The 22,292-nt window shown below is 42.8% G+C and overlaps 1 protein-coding gene across 4 annotated transcripts in view; it reads left to right on the plus strand.

Annotated features, from left to right (window-relative positions):
• AKT1 (AKT serine/threonine kinase 1) overlaps positions 1–6,020 on the plus strand; it is a 138,569-nt gene extending 132,549 nt beyond the window's left edge. For all 4 annotated transcript variants that reach the window (XM_072630054.1, XM_072630058.1, XM_072630056.1 and 1 more), the window contains one exon: positions 4,472–6,020. In XM_072630054.1, the coding sequence (XP_072486155.1) occupies positions 4,472–4,551 (80 nt within the window). In that variant the 3' untranslated portion in view covers positions 4,552–6,020. The remainder of the gene's footprint in view (positions 1–4,471) is intronic.
• Positions 6,021–22,292: the final 16,272 nt, after the last annotated feature.

A 22,292-nucleotide genomic window follows, 5' to 3' on the forward strand; every position in this document is an offset into this window, starting at 1 on the left:
AAGGCAAAAAACAGTCCCTGCTGTCAAGGACCTCTTGGCCTAATGGGGGAGACAATGTGCAAATAACTATGGACAAACAAGATTTAGATGGGATAAGTTGGGGGCAGTCAACAGAAGGAAGGCACTGGGATTAAGGAGGAATCCTGAAAGGTTTCTTGTAGAAGGTGGGATTTTAGCTTGGACCCAAAAGGAAGCCAGGAGGCAGAGATGAGGAGGGAGAGCATTCTGTGCATGGAGAACAGACAGAGAAAATGCCTGCAGTCTGGAAATGGCATGTTTGAGGAACAGCAAGGAGGCCAGTGACACTGGGTTGTAGAATTTGTGGAGGCAGGGAGTAATGTATAAGTAGAGTGGATAGTGCTCTGACCCTGGAGGCAAGAGGACTTGAGTTCAGATCTGACCTCAGATGCTTACTAGTTTTGTGACCTTGGGCAAGTCACTTAATCTTGATTGTCTTCAAAAAAAGAAGACTGGAAAGGTGGGAAGGGCTTAGGTGGTGAAGGGTCCCATACCCAGTATGTATTATACCTGGAATTTAAATAGAGGTATCTCACCTCCATATCCACCGAGGGTTCCTTCCCCCTGCTTAAGGGCCCAGGATCTCTTTAAGTTCACTCCATGGCTAATTCTACATCTTCATCCTTGGGCAGGAGAAAAAGAAAAGAATTGAGTTCATATGTGTTCCTGCCTGACTCTTACCCCTCACCCATGGCAGGGCAAATTAGGGAAATCCTGTCTATCCCCAAATTTAGCCTTGTGACCCCCACTCAGCTCTCAGGTGACTCATTGATGGCCTGGCCTGCTCTTCTGTTTAATGGAAAGTGAGGAGAGAAAAGAGAAGGCCAGTCCATCTGAGAGGTCTGCCTGGAAACCGTACAAGCCATGCATCTGATGCAGACAAAGGATTATATCATTCCGGTGATGCTGGAGGCCGAATGGGGTACTTAAAAAGTACCTGAATTTGTAGGTTGGCTTCAGCCCTTCATAACTCTGTGACCTTGGATGGGTCATATCCCATCTTTGAACCTCAGGATCTTCATTTGTGAAATGGGATAGATAATAAGACTTCCCACTGCCAACATCACAGGGCTTTTGAGGGGAAAGCACAGGGCCTCGCATGTAGTAGCTACTTAATCCATGTTTACTGAATTTAATGAATGTTTCTTGAAAAGCTTTTGTTGCTTTGGGGACTAGAAGGTCTCTGAAGTCCCTTCCAGCCCTTCATTTATGTTCTAATAACACATTCACATGGCCCAGCCTCCTTATTTTACAGACGGGGAAACTGAGGTCCAGGGAAGAGAAGGGAAAGAGAAAAGTAGAAGTTTTTTAAATTTTAATTCCCTCTGACTTGTTATTTTCCTAAATTCAAGAAAGATGCCCTCAGACTGAGGTTTGGAGACGTGTCCGAGCCTGGTGGATTCTGTGGCCACACTTACTACTCCTCGCCTTCCTCCCTACAGCCACCATCCCCAGCAAAGCCTTGTGCAGGGCCCACCAGATGGGGCTGGCCAAATCAGCCAGCCTCCCAAAGACTGGGCCAGCAGGCGGACACCTCCTGGTCCTCAGAGAATCCCCAACAGAGGACTTTTGGCTACCCTGGTTCTTGGAGAAGAGTGGAGCCCAAAGCTACAGTGCCTCTGAGTTTCCCACACCAAGTCATGCCTACCCCCAGCAGAGCCAGTGTCAGGGCCTCCCTGGCTAACCAGACATAGAGCATATGTGTCCCATAGGGCTGTACGTTCTGAAGCAGCAAGAAGAAAGGATTGTCTTAAAGACACCTAGAAAGCTCCTGTAGCCCAGACCCCTAAATGTACAAGATTCACTCCTGTCATTTTACAGGTAGAGAAACCAGGCTTCAGAGAGAGGCATGTATTTGTTTAAGGTCACACAGTGAATTCGTGGCAGCACCCAGGAATAAACAGACGCCAGCTCTCCTCCTTCTGGAAGCAGGACTTTTTTGTCCCCAGACAGTTATTCTTTTAAGACAAATTGAGCTCAGTTCCCTTCCTCAGCAGGGAATTCTTTAGACTTTAAAGTTTTATTGCCTTCAGATGTTTTTTTAGTTCTAAATATAAAAAGGGGGTGATAGTAAAGGGTTTTTTTATGAGTGGATAATCTGGTCTCCCACCTTCTCCCATTCTAACTTACTAGTATTTGGCATATCCTTCAACTAATGTGCTATTATAGCTAGTTTTGGAGGCAGAATTTCATGAGGGAGGCCCTCTACCTTCAGGGAAGTCCTTCATTGGCTCCTGGGCAACTAGGTGGTGCAGTGAATAGAGCACCAGTGCAGGAGTTAGGAGGACCTGAGTTCAAATCTCATCTCAGACACTTGACACTCACTAGCTGTGTGACCTTGGGCAAGTCACTTAACCCCAATTGCCTCATCCTGGGTCATCTCCAGTCATCCTGATGGATATCTGGTCACTGGATTCAGATGACTCTGGAGGAGAAGGGAGGTTGTTGACCTGCACAGCCCTCCCTTCTTCAAAACAAAGTCAAGTGCAAGTCGTGTCATTATTTCTCTGATGGCATGGTGGTCTTTGACAATGAAGGACGAACACACCATCATTGGCTCCCAAGTACCCGACAGGTCATCTCAGTTTTTCCCAGAAGTGTCCAGAACTTCTCAAGAAATCCTAAAGTCACACTTTTTGTTCATTTTTAAAAGTCACTATTAGATTTTATTGATAACTAGAATTCAAGAATGGGTTTTATATGAGGAAAGCTTTTTATTATAATAATATAATTATCTTGTATAATTATACCATGATATAATTATACTATATATTATAATCCTATTAATATCAAACATAAAAGTTGTAAACAGTAAATACAGTAAAAGTATTAGACAACATAGAGTATAGATTTATCTTAAAATGCTAAAAAGCACAGAAATAAAAATACCTTTCCTCAGTATAATCAAAAGAATCTATCATATAAGAAAAAATGGAAAAATGAATTGAAAGATTTCATTGATACATTAAAATAGGAAGAATATGAAATCCACAAAAATCATCTACATTTTTTGTATTTTTTTAACAGTATTTAGAAGAGCAAATCTATAAAATAACAACAAAATGCATTCAGTATCTGCAGACGAACCTATCAAGAAATTGACAGGAATTATATAAATACACCTGAATAGAAAGCAAATCCATCTATGTAGAGAGTCAGCTAAGACTTGGAGGAGGCAGGAGAGTGGGGCTTGTGAATCTCCAGGAGGTGGTATCCGGGCCCAGTGAGAATTGAAGCTCTGAGCCGAGAAGGAAGAGACTAGGGGCTAGGCTGGACTCTGCCTTCTGTGGGTCACCTGAGAGCCGTCACTGTGTAGTGATATTAGCAGAAGCAGACCACTTGTGTTCCTCCTCGCAGTGCCCTAAGCAGCACCTGCTAGTTTAATGCTATGAGCCCTGTAAGACTGATATATAATTGGCTGGACAGTCCCCTGGGAGAAGAGGACCCAGCACTAAATTATTCTCCTAGGGGAAAGCAGCTTGGCCCTCGGAGTCAAAAGGAACTGGTTTCTAGTCCTGGCTCCGTTGTTAGCTTGTTGTGTGACCTTAAGCAAGTCTTTGCTGACCCTCTAGCTGTTAAATTTGGAGATCTGGGTTGAATCATAGCTTTGCCACTTTGAAAGCCACTTATGTGACGGTGGCAAATCCATTCTGTGAACATCTGTAAAACAGGAGGTTTTTTTATCCTGTATGGCTTCTTCTATCTCTTCCAGGTGATCTATGATCCTCAGGTTCCCTGTTTGTAAAATGAGGGGTTTGGGCTTGGCCTTTGTTGGTTAGGGGCATAGCAGATGCTTTATACCTAAAGCCCTGGCACACACCTAGACAGGATTCAAGGAAAGGTGATAGAATTCAGACTAGTTTGGTGGCTTTTGGTCAGACTTTGGTCTGTGTGTATCACATGCTGAGGGCCCCTTTGGGTATGTCTGTGACATTTAACTTTTCAGCCAGGGATATATTTGGATTGAAAGAGGAAGAAGAGAAATTGTAGCAGGGGAAGGAAGAGGGAAGAGCATTTCTTAAGTAGCTACCATCCACTGGGAATCTAGGCTAAGTTCTTTAATACCTTATTTGATCCTTAAAACAACCCTGCAGGTAGGTGCTATTATTGTTCATTTTACATTTGAGGAAACTGAGTCAGACAGAAGTGATTTACTCAGAATCATCCCATCAGTAAGTGTTTGCAGCCTGATTTGAACTCAGGTTTTCCTGACTCCAGAACCCAGTGCTCTGTCCACTTCATCACCTAGCAACCCACTAGATTTTAAGACCAAGGTTGGGGGTATGGAGGGGTGAGAAGGAGAGGAGGTAAGACCAGGGAAGTAAAGGACAGTGTTTAAAAGGAGGGACAGGGGAGGGAAGGCCGCAGACCTGCGGGTGCCTGCCTATTGTGAGCCATGCGGGTATACCTCATACTCAGATCTCATTCCGCCGTCCTCTCCCCTCCTTTCCAGATGACAACATGGAGTGTGTGGACAATGAGAGACGGCCCCATTTTCCTCAGTTCTCCTACTCTGCCAGTGGGACAGCGTGATGTGTGGCCGCCCCAAGGGCATCCATTCTGAAGCAAACACACCGAGGGACTGCATTTGGGGGACCTGGGCTTCAACAGACACTAGGGAACTTCCTGTGTTACCTGACTCACGAACGACGTTGCTTTGTACAACGCTTTAGATTATTTTCTAGGAAGTCTCACCATTGATTTGTATTTAAAAAAAAGAAAAATTCTCTGATGTGTTTTTGAGAGGAACCGAAGCAATTACGATATTACGTCATTTTCATGCCATCTGCACCTGAAGGTCGGAAAGAACATGTAAAAAAATGTTCATTTTAGGAATAAGACGTCCAACATATCATCAGCCAGTTTGAAAAAGAAAAATCCCCCTCATCTTTTTATTTATTTCATCTAGCTTTTTTTTTTCACCTCAATGTTGCCTCGGCACTCAGAACACCCAGGTGGATGGATTTAGAAAGATGTAAAGACATTTGTCGCTAGTGCAATAATTCACCTCAGCTACAAAATGAACAGGCTTCCAGGGCCAAGGAGAGCTCGGGGTGGGGTGGGGGGCAGAGTGGATCTTCACCACCAATGCAGAGAGACCGACTCCCCAGAGGAGCCAAGCTAATGACCTCAGTGAGGTGCTCAACAGCCCCAGTATTGTGGCCACAACTCCCAGTGCACGGCAAGCCGGATGGTTCAGGGGACTCATCGAGGTTCTGCATAGGAAGTAATCCCCAGTCGTTGTGGGGAGCATCTATGGACTAGATAACTGTTGGCGCCAACTCCCTGCCAGCCTCCTCCACATCCTCCCTTCCCCTACCAGGCCTCATGCACACCCAACCGGAATTCCTCCAGTGAAATCAATATTGGCACTGAGCCCCCTCCTCCTACTTCCTCAGCTACCTTCAGAGGGTAGGTGGTGAGTTCCTGGATGTGAGTATGTAGGAAAAAGCCCCCTGTAGCCTCCTATAATTGTTCCCAGGCCACATTCAATCTCAGAGAAGCTTTTTTTTTCCCCTTGGCTATGTATAACAAAAGGACTTGAATTTGAATTTTTCCTCTGTATTCAAAGGAATATAATGTCAAAGTACAAGGGGGAGGCGGTATCTTGTTAACTGTACTGTGGACAGGAGCTACTCTGCCCCACCCACCCCCAACACACACATCCCCTTCCTTCACATTTCATTGTCCACATCATCTTAGTAACTTTTCACAAACAGTATCTCGCTATATTTCCAGCGAGTGACGCCTCTCCCGTCGTAGGTTATATTCTTTCTAGTTTGCTTATGCACCCACCACTCCCTGACTGTCCAACCCCGTGAAATGAAATGTGCTGCAGGCATGATATGCTTCAGCTGCAGGGCACCCCTCGCGTCCCCCACCCTCACCCCTCACCTCTGTCCATGGCATTTTTTTATAATGTTCAACTTTACTATTTTTACTATTATAATATGGAAAAAATTTCCCTCAGAATACTTCAATAAAAATTGCTTTACAAGTTAGACCCCTCTTGTTTTCTTGAAAACTACACAAGTGGGAGAGAAAGGTATTGGGTGTCAGCTGGGGTAAGGAGAGAGGATAGAGGTATGTTTGGATGAATGAATGAAATGGCATTTACTAAACACAGCTGTGTGGAAGCCACTGGAGATGCAAGGAAAAGCAGTATTTAAGTCCCTTCGCTCAAGAAGATCTTTTTTTTTTTTTGAACAGTGGGCTTCTTTTGGATGTTTTTCTAGGTTTTCAATGAATGCTGTTACACCTGGGGGTAGATGCTCATCACCTGCCAAAGCAGTTGCCAGTCTGTGTCTCTGAGATTGCTTCCCTGGATGATGGCTGTAGGGAGTGGGCTGGAGGCAGGGCCCTGGGGCTGGCACAGAGCTGGAGGCAGGGCAGGGGCCAGAGTGCAGTGCTGCTCCCCTGGATATTGTACTCCGGCTCCTGGCCCATCCTAAGTCTGAGGGGAGGTGATGGTCAAGGTGGTGTCGATGGTTTGACTTGCAGGCCATATCCTGCTCTCCTTCAACAAGACAGAATGCAGGAGTTGAGGCAGCTTCAAGCAGGAAGGGGTCCTAAAGTTCCTTTTGTCCAACTCCCTTATATTAGAGGTGGGGAAAGTGAGGCCCAGAAACTGGTTCTCATGGGTGCACAGCAGAGCCAGGGATAGGGCTCTTTCCCTCACAACAAACTGCTGGTCAGGTTCAGCAAGGGTTTGTTAAGGACTTGCCATCCCTCCTGAGGCTGTGCTGGCCTTGGAAGCAGGAAGGCTTGAGTCCTGATTCTAACACACACTTGCTGTGAGACCCTGGGTAACCTCTCAGTGACCCATGAGATGCCAAGACTAAATTGCAAGGCTGGTTGCCAGTCTGCATTGGTAGATTCCTCAGTAGGGCATTCTCTACACGATGAAATCACAGGTATGGTCTAGAATTCCTCTTAATTGTAATAACTCACCTGCTTAATCCCTGCTTTTTTTTACACTCCTTTATGCAATTACCATATTTCCCATGACTTATCTACAGGATTAACTTGATGTCTTATCTTTTCAGTAGTTCACATTTATATAGTAGCGCTTCAGGGTTTACAAAGATACGTTATCTCAATCGAGCTTCACAACCCGCTAAGATACTATTATGGCGAGCATCAAACATTTATTAAGTGCCTACTGTGGGCCAGGGCCTGCACGTAAGTGTTGGAGAGGCCAGTGCAAGTCAAAAGAAAGACCGGCCCCAGCCTAAAAGGGCTTAGATTTTTAATGGGGAAAAACTGCACTGGAAGTGGAGGAGATACTCTTAGTAGGCCTGTGGATAAAGCGAAGGCCTAATGAGTATGAATAATGAGTCCTCTGAAGGTGGTGGGTTCTCACTGTTCAAAGTTCTAATTATGTAAATATGATTGGGTCCAGCTCAGTAGAAATATAATTATGTGACCCTTCCAGAGGATTCCTTATGCACACTCATCTGGACTTAGCTGTACCATTATCAACATTTTATAAAGAAATTGAGCCTGAAAGGTGGTGACTTGCCTATAGTCACAGTGTCAATCTGCAGAATTTGAACTGAGGTCTTCATCTTCCAATTTCAGTACTCTAACTGCTGTACAATGATGCTTCAACTATAAATTTAATGAGGACAAGGGCTCCATCTTGGCGAACTTTTCTCCACTTTTCCTGCACATAGTGAGTGTTCAGTGTTGAGTTGTGTTGGGATATCTACATGATGCAACTGTGTGCCTTGGTTTCCAGAGCTGGAGAAGGAAATGGCAAATCACTGCGCCATCTTTGCCAAGAAAACCCCAAATGGGGTCACGAAGAGTTGGACAAGACTGAAAATGACTTGAACAATAATATGGATCCCTGTAGCCATGTATTGACTTAGTTTTAAAATGTGATATTTTGTTTGTTTTATTGTACTTCTGTTTAATCTGGTTTAGGCCACACTCTTATGTGCTGTGGGCTTCATGCCGACTACCAACCCTTGTTTGACACTGGTGTATACTATTTTTCTAGTTCTGCTTACTTCATTCTGCCTCAGTTCATACCTGTTCCTCTAAATTCCTTTAGCTTTACAGGGCCCTTCCCAGAGGAGCGTAACGGTCTATGGGGGTTCATTGCTGCCGTAGAATTTGAGATAAACCTGCTTGAGTGAGGCTTTTGCCTGGAAACCCTTTTTGTGAGCTTAGTGATGATAAGTCTGACATAGGTATCACAATGAAACCTGGGGAGAGAGGGAAGGGATCAGCCATGAAAGGAGCGAGATAAGGAATGAATAATCAGAAAGTTTTGGAAGGGAGTGATCAGACTTCCCCCACTCCCTCCCCAAAGCATTGCCCCATTTATTCCCAACACCCCTTCCCCATAGGCCTCTGGCCACCAGTTCCTGGAATGTAGACCTACAATTTGGTCTTGGATCAGGTTACATCCTTTCTTAGAAGCAGTCTGGGCAAGTGAAGAGACCTGAGCTTGGAATGAGAAAGCCTGGATTCAAATCCCAGCCCCAACAACTTTCCAGCTGTGCCATTGGGCTCCTCTCTGGGTCCTGAGTTATTCCTAAGTTATTTTGATTTTAAAATATACCACCTACCTCACAGAATTGTGGTGAGGAAAATAAACCTAAAAAGCTGGAGAAATCTGAGGTGTTCTTGTTAATGTTTATACCTGATGCCTAGCAGGATCTCAAAAAGCATCGAACACATCTGTTGCTGCACATGTTGCCTGGGGAAAGTGATGACATTGGGGGTGATACCTGCAAGCCCAGGACCTGGGCAAGAGGAAACCAGCCAAACACCTGAGTGATGAGATTAGGTTGTAATTAAATGCTTTGGAAATAGCAAGTCAAAAGCTAACTGCTGTTACTTCTGTTAAAACCATATGATGGCAAAGTTGGAAAGAATCCCCAAATTCAGAGTGACTGATTTGGAAGGAACCTTAGAAGACAGAAGGTCTAAATTGGAATAAACACAAGAGACTTTAAAGTCCCATTCCCCGTTTTACAAAATGAGATGTAGTCCCAGAAAAAAACTTTCCAAAGACCGCAGAGAATAAACAAGGTCTAGGACTAGAAACGTCAAGGTTATTGATGAAAGGTTTCAGACTAGGCCCAGGGGTCCTGTCAGGGGGATGCTTCTACCAGGAAGCTGTGGCTGACCCCTGGCCCTGACTGTCAGTTTCCACTGTTAGTTCAATGTGAGCCTTCCTCCCAGGCTTTGAAGGGAAAGCTGGTCCTTGCAGAGTGAGAATGCACAGAAATGGTTTCCTTTTCCTTGGCCCCCTTTGCTGAGAGCAAAGATGGGGGAAGATGTAGAGAGGCAGATTTCAATAAGGAAAAAACCCAACAACTTCCTCTCTTCTTGTGGTTTGTCCTTAGTTCTTGAAGAAGACCTTGACATCAGGGAGATGATGCCATGGCATGCAAGTGAAATGGATTGAAGTGAGGAAGGGCTGTGCAAAGTCACCAGCCTTACTTTCTCGTTTGGAGCCGTCTGGGTCTGGTGGCAAGATATAGATCAAGACGACTGGAGGTGGCCGCCTTCTGACAGTTAGGACTGTCTTAAAAGAATGGGCTGCCTTCTGGGAGTAGTGAGACCCTCATCATGATTGGAGGTATTTGAATAGAGGTTGGATGATCAGTTGGGGACATTGCAGAGAGGAGACCTTCTCAGGCTGAGTTTGAACCTGGTGGCCTTTTGAGTCCCTTTTAATTCAGAGTATACCTAAAGAGGTAGCAAAGAAAGGAACAATCCAGAGATGGGGTATTGATTCGTTATTATAATTTACATTTCTTACACTATGAAATCCCCTTCTCTTTCCCACTTCCAGCTGCCCTGTGAAGTAGGTCATATAACCAGTTATATGGTAAGTACTCTTTACAAATGAAACCCTGGCTTAGGTGGGTGACACGTGTTCAAGGTCACACAACAAACAAGTATCAGAGTTGATAGAGAGTGTTCTTTCAACTGCACCGCACTGCCTCCCATAAAAGTGTCTAACGGGATGTTCTGCTTTCCTGAGTTGCTTGAACCTATGAACTACAGTCAGATGGTGAGAATTCTAAAGTGAGAATCATGCTGTTGTCACCAAGATCCTCATTGACTTAATGAGTCAATTAGAGATGATTCCAAGGACTGCTAAGCTGAGCTCAGGGCCTGGTTCGGAGAGCCTACCTTCTGTCCCCCACCCACCTTTTAAAGGTGGGTATGGGGCCCTTCTGCAGAATACATCTAGTGTATTGAGTTCAGTTCTGGGCACCCCATTTTAGAAATGATATGGAAAAGTTGCAGAGCACCTTGCAGAGGGCAACCAGGGTGGTGAAGTGCAGAAGGGGAGAAGACTCAACTGGAAAATGTCAGAAAAATGCCTGACCTGATATGAGGGAGAGTGTGACGGAGCTGCCCTAAAAAACTGAGATCAGTGTCCAGATTAAGGGAGGTGAGAATCCCATTGTCCTCTACCCGGGTCAGACCCCACCTAAAATATTGTGTCTACTGGTCCCAGGTGGAGGAGATGCATTGATGTGCAGGAGTGTCTGGAACAGGGATGGGGAACCTGTGGCTTTGAGGTCACATGTGGCTCTCTAGGTCCTCAAGTGCAACCCTTCAACTGAATTCAGACTTCACAGAACAAATCCCCTTAATAAAAGGATTTGTTCTGTAAACTTGGATAAAGGGAGAAAGGGCTCATAGTTGTTCTCTTCTGATATCTGAAGGGCTACCATGTGGGATTAGACTTGTTCCCTTTGACCTGAGAGGACAGAACTAGGAGCAGTGAGTTGAAGGACCATAAAATTCCTAACAATTAGAGTGGTCATCTCAAAGTGGGAATGGCTGCCCTTGGAGCTGGAAGGAAGCTCAGGGGTCAACTAATCCAGCTCTCTCATTCTATAGATGAGGAACAAAGATTGGAAGTGACTTCTGCCAAGTCCAGAGGTAGTAAATAGAACACCTGAGAGTCAAATTTATGGGAGAGGATCCCTTAAGGATCCATGTGAAAGGGCCGATCTTGACGATGGCAGTGCTCCTCTGAGATCCCAGGGATTGGATGAGAACATGGATTTTTGAGGTGAACAGAGACTTCAGTCTTCTTAATAAAGCAGGATTTGAGGTTCTGTGGGGAGGAAGAGGGAAATGGTGGAAGATTGAGGCTTGAAGAAAAAGAATTCAGTTGGGGAGACCTTCCCCGTTAAACGCTCTTAGCTCTTTCTCTCCTTGAACCTTTTTGGTCTTTACTCCAACACTGTCTGTCAACTCTGAGCAAATCTTCTCACTTCCTTGAACCTCAATTTCCTTCTTTGTAAAGTGGAAACTGGCACTGAGATTTTGTACTGAAATACTCAGGGACTTAATGAGTTAATTAGAGATGATTCAGAGGTGAGCTAGGCTGTGCTCAGGGTCCAGATGAGATAAAACCTCATCAGAAAAGCTTTCGAGCAGGGACAGATGACCACTTGTTGGCTTCCTCTTCAGGTATGGGTTGAACTAGATGTCCTCTGAGGTCCCTTCCAGCTCTGACGTTCTTTGATGCCAAAAACTTTAGGAACAATTTCTAAGTCAAGAACTTGTGGGCAAACTACCAGAGGATGCCACCTTGTGGATATTTAGCCACACTGCCCTGGACCCTCCTCATCCAGTCTGCTGCTCAGCTCTAGTCAGTTCCCGTATTGATTAAATACATACTGTGCCAGTGGCCTTGTTTTGGCCATTGGACTTCTATAAAGAGAAATCAAATGGGGGAGAAGCAAACTTTTCTACCCTAACAATTAATTGAGAGGCAGCATGTTGTAAATGGATAAGGTGCAATATAGAGTCAGGAAGACTCAGGTTCACATCCTATTTTTGACATATTAGCTGTGTGACAGTAGACAAGTCATTTAACCTCTGTGCCTCAGTTTCCTCAACTGTAAAAATGAAGGTGTTCAACTTTGATAGCCTCTAAGATCCCTTCTGGCTCTAAATCTATGATTCTATGACTGAGTTAAAAAAAAAAAACAACTTGGAAAAGACTATAAAAGACTGTATATCTTCACCTTAACAATCCCAAATGATAACAGTAGTTAACATTTATAGAGTGCTTCAAGGCTGATAAAATATATACTATATATATATGATATATATATATATAAAACATATACAATTATTTCACTTGATCCTCAAAGCAACGCAGTGAGGTATGCAATTCAACTATCATTTCTGTTTTTACAAATGACGAAACTCAGTCTCAGAAAGGCATTGACTTACCCAAGGCCTCACAATCCATCAAGTGGTAGGATTGTGACTTGAATCCATTTCTTCTGACTCTAAAGCCGATATTCTTTCTACTATACTATGTTATTCCTCAAAAGATCTGTGATGTGTTAGTGCATCGTCCAACACAAATCTCAACGCCTTTACAAAAGCTCTTCAAATCCAACAATGTTTTATGTATTATGGCTGAAAGGAACATCAGTAATAATAAACATTTCTATTTTCCTTTAAGACTTGCAAATCTCTTTCTATATGTTATCTCATTAGAGCCTTACAAGAACTGTGTGACCTTAGAATCAATGTTGAAATACCTGTGGAAAGTCAGGCACACTGATACACTATTGGTGGAGCTGTCAGTGGGTTCAGTCATTCTTCAAAACAATCTGGATTTCGATTTTTTAAAAAGTTACTAAATTGTTCATACTCTTTGATCCAGCAATCCTACTACTAGACATTTACCTCAAGGAGGCTGAAGATGGAAAGAGAGACATGTCGTATGCCAAAATAGTCACAGCGGCACTTTTTGTTGGTAGCAAAAAATTGGGAAGACATTGGACTTCCATTCCATGAGAATGGCTACACAAATTGTGCTATACAGTTGTGCTACACAAAATGGACTATATATGTTTGTGATAAAGGGGGGCTTCTAATTAAGAGGAATGAGAGGAGTGACCAGGGAGCATGGGGAGACAGTGATGGTGATTTTTTTTTGGAGGGGGGGAAAGGCAAGGCAATTGGGGTTAAGTGACTTGCCCAAGGTCACACAGCTAAGTAAGTGTGTCAAGTGTCTTGAGGCCGAATTTGAACGCCGGTCCTCTTGATTTCAGGGCTGGTGCTCCATTCACTGCACCACCTAACTGCCACATAGTGATTTTTCCTTTAAAGGGCATCAGTGAAACATCAAAAAAACACAAACAAAGCAGAAGGAAGTTCAGAAGGAGGGAGATACATACACATGGCAGTTTTACTGCTACTGGGTTAAATTTAATATGCTTTTAAAAAACAAACTGTAAGAAAGTTCACAGTTCTACAAACCTTTTCTTCTGTTCCTTGTCTGTTGAAGTGTTCGTGCTTGTTGATGTTTGTCAAATTCATAATAAAAGAGGATATTTAAAAATTAAAATGGAATGCAATGGAAAATGATTCCACTATGAGAAATGAAGAATGGGAGGAATTCTGGGAAAAAATAAGAAAAATAAAAAAATAAAACTGATTCAGAGCAAAGAGAGCAGAACCAAGGAGAGCAACATATACAATGAATATGATTTTTAAAAACTCCAGAATCTTTAAAACTGCCCTGCTCCCTGTTGCTCACACAAGACACTGAGGATCCTGTCTTTGTAGGAGAGGGTCCACACATTTGACATTGCTCCCTCCTCACTTCCATTTGGAACCTTTAGTTTCTTTTTTTTCCCTTGGAATTTTTTTTATTAATTTATTTGTTTTCAATTTCCTACAATCACTTCCATAAATCTTAGATTTTCTCCCCCTTCCTTCCCCTTCTTTCCCCCCTCTCTCCCCAGACAGTGTGCAGTCTTATATGGGTTCTACACATACATTCTTACTAAATACATTTTCACCTTAGTCATGTTGCATGGAAGAATTAAAATGAATGGGAGAAACCATGAGAAAAACCAAAACAAAACACAAGAGAAAATGGTCTGCTTCATTCTGTGATCCAATTCCATAGCTCTTTCTCTGGATGTGGAAGGCATTTTGCCTCAAAAGTCCATTGGGAATTTTTTAGGTCCTTGCATTGCTGTGAAGGGCTAAGTCTACCAGAAAAATTCCTCGCACACTGTGGTTGCTGCTGTGTACAAAGTTCTCCTGGTTCTGCACCTTTCACTCAGCATCAGTTCATATAAGTCCTTCCTTTCTGAACTCTTCCTGTTCATAATTTCTTATAGCAAAATAGTATTCCATTACATTCATATACCACAACTTGTTCAGCCATTACCCAGTTGATGGGCATCCCCTTGATTTCCAGTTCTTGGCCACCGCAAAGACAGCTGCTATAAATATTTTTATACATGTGGGACCCTTTCCCATTTTCATGATCTCTTTGGGATACAGTCCTAGAAGGGATATTTCTGGGTCAAAGGGTATGCACATTTTTGTAGCCCTTTGGGCATAGTTCCAAATTGCTGTCCAGAATGGTTAGCTCCACCGACAATGAATTAGTGTTCCAACTCTATTCGCCAACATTTATCATCTTCCTGTTTTGTCATGTTAGCTAATCCTAGCTTCTTTCAAAGTAAGACTCAGATACCCCCTCCTCCACAAGACCTTTCTAGATCCTGCCAAGGGTCAGTGCTCTCTCCCACTTGAAATTGCTTTGTATTGATTTTGTATTGTGTATAAGTTGTACATACACACACACATACACACACACACATACACACATACACATACCTCACACCTACCACACTCATAGAATATAAACTTCTTGAGGTCAGAGACAATTTCATTTGCCTTGCCTAGGGTAGGCATTTTATAAAGGTTGGTTGAATTGGGAAGGAGAAAGGGATCTTAGAAAATAAGATATCAGAACTAGAGGACACTTTAGATCCAAGAATATAGCATATCAGAGCTGAAAGTGACCTTAGATAATCTCATTCGATGCCCTTGTTTTATTAATGGGGAAACTGGCACCCAGGAATTTCAGTGACTTGTCCAACGTGACTTAGCTAGCAAGGAGCAGAGCTTGGGATGATCAGGTGCTTTGCTTTAGGAAACATATCTACTCTGCTTTGAAAAGCATGTTTTGTTCAGTTATTTTCATCATGTCTGACTCTGTGGAGTCATTTGGGGCAAAGATACTGAAGTGCTTTGCCATTTCCTTCACCAGCTCATTTTACAGATGAGGAAACTGAGGCAAACACGATTACGTGGCTTGTTCAGGGTCACACAGTTGGTAAGTGTCTGAGATGAGGCTTCCTGACTCCAGGCCTGGTGCTCTATCCACTGCACTCCTAGTGACCCTTAGTAAAAAACACACCACTTATCTAATCAGCCTGGATCAATGGACAAAGCACTGTATATAGAGTCTGGCTCTGATACTCTCAGGTACAGTAACTGCAGAGTGTGGAATTTGGGGTTAGGAGATCCAGAACTGAGTCTGAACTCTAACACTTACCAGGCTGTCACTGCCACCTTGGTTTGCCTCATTTTCCTCATCTGTAAAATGAGGATAACAATAATATGTGAGAAGTGCTCTGAAAATATACTTAAAAAATAATGTTCATTGCTCTCTTTTATTTTTGCTACTTTGTAAATTTTAACGCACTGTGGAAATGAGGATGATTATTGCACAAGTCACAACTGCACTGGATTTTTTTTCCTCATCTGGGGAAGAGACCCATCAGACTGGATGATCTGTAGTTCAGGTCTCTTGCAGCCCTATAGTGCATTTGGACTTGTAATCAGGAAAACCTGGGGGTGCTCACACATCCCCCCGACCTCCCTGACTATCATTAACTATAGGATTCTGAACAAATGACAGCCTCTAGGATCATTTTCTTATCTGCAAAATTGGGATACTACTCAGTACTGGCAGAATTGTTTTGAGTATCAAATGAAATCATTTAGGTAAGTTCTCTCTGTAGACTTTGGAGGAGGGCTGAAGTGTGAGTGAGAGAGAACCTTCCTGTGTGTATTGGTCACCCCTTCTGGCAGAACAAGGTCACTGTCTAGGGAAGGGGGGCCTGGTACATCAGCGGCTTAGTCAGGCCCTTCATGTCCTCCTCCTGGGAGCCAAGCTGGAGGTTCTGGCTGGCAGCTGGGCCATCACATGACTCCATTCATGACCAGAAGGAAACTTGGTGTCTAGAGGCTGGGATGTGGGAGGTTGATTTTGGTGTTGAAACCAGAGTAGAGGGCAGAGAAGCAGCCCTGACCAGAATCATAAAGTCTAAATGTAATGTCAGGCCAGCTTTTGAGCTGCCTTCCGTGAGTCCTGTGGCACAAGGAAGGTTACGGTACATTCACAACCATAGACTTTCAAAGTGGGCTAGAGCAAAGATGTCAGAGATTGGGAGGACTGCTAAACCACATTAAAATGTAATTGGGCATTGATAAGTGATCAAAAGATATAATCAGTTTTCAGATGAAGTAATCAAAGCTATCTATAGCCCTATGAAAAAATATTCTAACTCACAATTGACTGGAGAAATGAAAATTGAGACAATTCTGAGGTGGTACCTCATATCTATTAGATTGTCTAATAGATTGTCTAATTGCCTAATAGTAATGTCTAATAGGACAGAAAAAGTAAATGAAAAATGTTGGAGAGGATGTGGGAAAAATGAGATTAATGCTCTGCTGGTGTAGTTGTGAACTGATTCAATCATTACGTAGAGCAATTTGGAACTATGCCCAAAGGACTATAAAACCAGGCATGCCCTTTGACCTAGCATACCACTACTAGGTCTGTATCCTAAAAGAAATACAAAACTAAGAGGAAAAGGACCTCTGTACAAAAACATTTATAACAGCTCTTTTTGTGGTGGCCAAGCACTGGAAATTGAGGGGATGCTCATCAGTTGGGAATGACTGAACAAGTTGTGGTATGTGATGATAATGAAATACTATTGTACTATAAGAAATGATGAGCAGGATGCTCTCAGAAAAACCTGAGAAGACTTGTATGGGCTGATACAAAGTGACATGTACTGCGTACAAAGTAACAGCAATATTGTCGGATGATCAGCTGTGAATGACTTAGCTGTTCTCAGCAATACAATGATCCAAGACAACTCTGAAGGACCTAGGATGAAAAATGCTAGCCATCCGCATAGAAAGAACTGATGGTGTCTAAATATAGATTGAGGCATACTTTTTTGACTTTATTTTTCTTGAGGTTTTTTGTGTGTGTGTGTTTTCTTTCACAACATGACTATGTTTTGCATGTTTTGCATGACTACACACGTATAACCTATATCGAATCACTTGCCTTCTCAGTGGGAGGGGGAGGAATGTTGGGGAGGGAGGAAGGAAGAGAATTTGAAATTCAAAGTTTTAAAAACAAATGTTAAAAATTGTTTCGACATGTAACTGGGGAAAAATAAAATACTAAATAAAAGAAAGGGGTTGGAAAAATAAATGAATAAATAAATTTCTCAAAATGTGATTGGGCAATATTTAACAAAATAAATACAAATGTGATAGAACATAGATAATGCTAATATGTAGGTTTCTAAGTCAATAGCTGGCAGCAGTTGTTTCTATTTGATTTTGACAATTCTGGTCTACCTGACCACAGGGCTAAGATGCTGTAGAATTCATTCTCATTGAGGTACCAACTGAGTTAGGACCCTCAGATGCCCCCTCCAAGTCTGATCTTCTGTGATTTTGTGAAGGGACCCCAGCAGGATTAGGGATAGAGGTTGGACCTGGGATATCAATCACTAAGGAAGGTAACATTCAGACAGGGAAAGCCCTTCTACTAATGTACATAGCCAGCTACTCTTGCAATTTAGAAGGCAGCTAGATGGCTCAGTGGATAGAGCACTGGGTCTAAAGTCAGGAAGATCCAAGTTCAAATTTTAGCCTTAGACACTTACCATACACTTACCAGCTGTATGACCCTGGATAAGTCACTTGACCTTTGTTTGCCTCAACTGTAAAATGGGGACAATAATAGCACCTAACTCTTCGGGTTGTTGTGAAGTTCACATGAGGTAACATTTGTACAGTATTTAGCATCGTACCTAGAGCACTGTAGGTGCTATAAAAGTGCTAATACTATTATTTTTAAATTAATTTTTTTCAATGAAAATGATTAACATTCATTTTTAAAGATTTGAGTTCTGAATTCTCTCCCTCCATCAAGCCTTTCCCCCATCCATTGAGAAAACAAGCAGTCTGATATCAATTACAATTGTGAAGTCATATAAAACATTTATAAACTCAGAGAGTAGTTAAATGATTTGCCTGAAGTGTCAAGCGCAGGCTTTGAACCCAAGTATTCCTGACTGAGGCTGTCCCTCTATCCACTGCACATATTACCATATTACCTGAGCAAGACTCCCTTCTAAAGCCTTTCTGATCAGTGGCTGAAGAATCCTATGATGAAGAACACACCACCTGCTATGGCTGCATATTTTACTTTGGAACAGTTCTCATTCTTAAGGAGATTTTCCTTACATTGAGCTAAAATCTCACTGGTAAATTCAGCCCATTGCTCCAGTCCTCATTTTGCCCTCTGGATACAACCAGAGCAGCCTCTGATGTTTGCTAACTACATGACCTTGCCAAGTCACTTAACCTTGATGGGTCAAATTATCTCATCTATAAAATGAAGAAGTTGGACTAACTGGTCTCTGAGGCCTCTCTCAGACTTAGATTTATCATCCTGTGAAAATAGTTTAATCCCTCTTCCCCATGTCAGCCTTTTTATATACATAAGATAGCCAAGTATTCTTTTCTCCACCTTTGATGTAGAGAGTGGCAAATGAATTGAGGTACAAAGGAAATGAAGTCTTCTGGCAGCTGGGGGAAATAGCAGGCAGAGCACTGGGCCCAGAGTCAGGAAGATGTTTTCAAGTCTGGCCTCAGTTGCTGTATGATTCTGGGCAAGTCACTTAACTTCTGTTTGCTTCCCTTTGTTCCACTGTAAAATAAGGATAATAACAATAGCTACCTCCCCTGGTGGTTGTGAGGATCAAATGAGATAATCTTTGTACAGGGCTGAGCATTGCCTGGCATATAGTAGGCACTTAATAAATTCTTATCCCCTTCCCCATTCCCCCTGAAGAGCTAGAGGTGAGAAGGGAGAACATTCCAGGTATGGAGACAGCCAGTTGTATGCTCTGAGGTCTCTTGATTTTGAAAACCAGGGAATTCTAGTCATTTTCTCAACTGGCCTAAAGGGGGAAAGAATTTGTTTGCATCCAGGCCAATAGAATGAGGGGAAAACCAAGGCCTCCAGAGGCCAGGCTTGCTAGGAAATTGAAGCCCCATTGTCCTTCCTCCTTGGCAGGTCTGAGGAGGTGTACAGGGAGCAGGTGTGTTAGAGAAAGGAAAGCTCCATGGCAGGAAGGCACCCAACTGTCCTTATCTGACTATCTGCCCATGTTAGGTCATTCTTTTTGTGTGTGTATTTAGCATTTTATTTTCCCCCAGCTATGTGCAAAAACAATTTTTAACATTTGTTTTTTAAAACTTCAAGATCCAAATTCTCTCCATTCTTCCCTTTCCACCCCCTCCCTGCTGAGAAGGCAAGCAATTCAGTAGAGGTTATACAAGTGTAGTCATGCAAAACATATCCATAATAGTCATGTTGTGAAAGAAAACACAGACAAAAAACTCAAGAAAAATAAAGTGAAAAAAGTATGCTTTAATCTGTATTCAGACACCATCAGTTCTTTCTCTGAGGAGAGAGCATTTTTCATCCTAAGTCCTTCAGAGTTGTCTTGGATTGTTGTATTGCCGTGAATCTTTAAATCATTCACGGCCGATCATCTTACAATATAGCTGTTACTTTGTACACAGTATATTTTACTTTTAGACCCTTCTTTTCTACATTTTGGTGATACCCTTCAAAGAAAATAGGAAGAGTTAAACATAAGGCCTCTTAACCCTTGTCAGAGATATGGTGGATGATAGGAGTGGAATAAGACATACATTCCCAGATGAGGACCCCACTGTGTTGATTTGTTGAGCTTAATTATATTTCTAGTGAAAGTGAAGCATCACTGAGAAGTTTCAGGAAGAAAGAAAGAGAAAAAGAGAGAAAGAGAGAAAGTAAGGAGGAAAGAGAGAAATGAAGAAAGAGAAAGAAAGAAGGAAAGAGAGAAGGAAAGGAGAGAGAGAGAGAGAGAAAGCATTGATAAAACACTACCCCTCCCCCCTCTGAAAAGAGTTAAAGCTTATCTGTTCCAATTGATCCCAAACTTGCTGCATTCATTGGGGAGGGATTTCACAGCCCCTCTCATCTAGATAAAGACTTGTAGCAGGATTCACTTTTAAAGTCACTCTTCTTCACTTCCTACTTCAGTACTAGGGATAGTGTATGAGGTGTACTAGGGGGACTAGCACCTCTGGTGTGAGGGCTTGCCAAACCCTTTTCAGGTTGGCTCATCCATCTTTGGTGTCTACCTGTCACCCAGCTCTCGCCTGTGACTCCAGGAAACTATGGCATGTGTAGCTGCCATACCCAGGTAAAACCATATGGGCATATGGGTTAAATCAGGTTGAGGGTAACCATCAGGCCTCAAACCTGTCAGTGAGTTGGGGGGGCTGTCTACCCCAAGCATTTAAAGACTTTTCCCAGTGGAATGGGTGGATGAGACCAGTTTGTTCCAAATGCCATGAAGGCGGCTGAAGCGGATACTGTGGAGCACTTAAAGCTTCATCAGACATAGAAGCCACCAAGGTTATTCACTGCATCCCAGGCCATTACCAGTCGTCTTGACTTTTGCCTTGCCACTGGACTTCGAGGACTCTGGAAGCGAGTGAGGCTAATGACTTTCTACAACTCTGCCTCACTTAAATCCAATTAATGCACAAGTCAAGATGTATCTGAGATATCATTGGTTCTCTTAGAAAACAAACAACAGTTCCAATACACAGAATCTTGAAGCCTCTTAACGGAAGAGTTTCTTAAACTGAACTGCAAGAATAAATCAACCCCAAACCCTTTAAACAAGATTCTGCAATACTCTTCCAAGTTTCACTGTGAAGAGATAGACTCTGGTAATTTCAGAGTTGGACGGGACTTAAGCAGCTTTGAATCTAATTTGTACCTGAATAGGAATCTTCTATATAACAAATTCTAAAAAATGGTTATCCAGCTTTTGCTTGAAGATTTCTAGTGAAAGAGAACTCACTACCTACCCAGTGGCTAATTCTATTGTAGCACCCTCTTTGGGGTCTCCTAACTGCAGTGCCCCTGGTGGGCCAGGTCACTAGAACAGCAGGGTGCTAGCAATAACTTTGAGGGCTTGGGGTGAATACTGTTGTTCATGAGCCCCTACTAATGTGCTTTCCACTAACAATTAGTCTTCTGGACACCATAATTTTTAGAAAAGCATTTACTAAGATAGTATAAAAGAATACTAGTTATAATCACCTCCAGACCTGGTGTGTATTCCCTTACCTATACATGCAATATTCATGGTATATGTTCAGGGAATGGAGCTGAGCATGGGGGAGTGGGCACAGGATACAATGGTAGTGAGGCACATGTATGGAAAACACATCTGCCAAAGGGGTACTTCCTAATGCTTTCCTGGAAATCTTTTCTCGTTTTTGTGGAGTCTTCATGAAGTTCCTTGGGTCTCTTCTGGGCTCTGAGGGTCAGTGTCTTTCTAGAGTCCATAGTGAGCACTTTACTATGACAAACCCATGGCTCCTGAATCTGCTGCCAACCTTGGGTTTCTCTGAAACAGCTTCCAGCTGCCTCTACTGCTGTTGGCCGCCATCACTCTAATGGCCATTCAACTCCAGTAGAACTCTAATAGGATCTTTTGGAAATTCCAAACCCATCAGGTCTTTTAGACACTTCCAAGCTTGGAATATTTATTCACCTAGGATCAGAAAAGACTAAACACAAAGGGAGACAGTCATGTGCCCACAGTCTCCATGGCCATGTGGGAGACAGAGCTACTGTCCCTTCCCCTCTTGGGGACCAGCTGCAAATAGTTGTACCCCCTCACAACCACAAAGGAAAAGAGAGGCACTCCTTTTGTATGCCCCCCATTTCCTGTTCAGTAAGTTGAGTCATCTGTTCTTCCAGCTCCACAGATAATTAGATGACTTTTTGTCATAAGACGGTGCCAGACCCTGAGTCATCCACATAGTTGCTTGTCCACTCATACTATATATTATTGGATGACTACGACTGTTAAGAAGTTTATTAGTCAGATGAAAATTTTCACCCTTTAATTTCAAAGGCCTTAGTTAGTTGTGCCCTCTGGGGCCAAGCCAGGTAGTCATAATTTGGTGCTAAGCACTGCTGAAATTCATTAGGTAAGAGGCTGACATATTACACTTAGGAACCAAACACCCTCTACAGCATTTTAAAATTCTGATAGATTGGA

The sequence above is a fragment of the Notamacropus eugenii genome, chromosome 1, assembly GCF_028372415.1.
Source record: "Notamacropus eugenii isolate mMacEug1 chromosome 1, mMacEug1.pri_v2, whole genome shotgun sequence".
NCBI lineage: Eukaryota > Metazoa > Chordata > Mammalia > Diprotodontia > Macropodidae > Notamacropus > Notamacropus eugenii.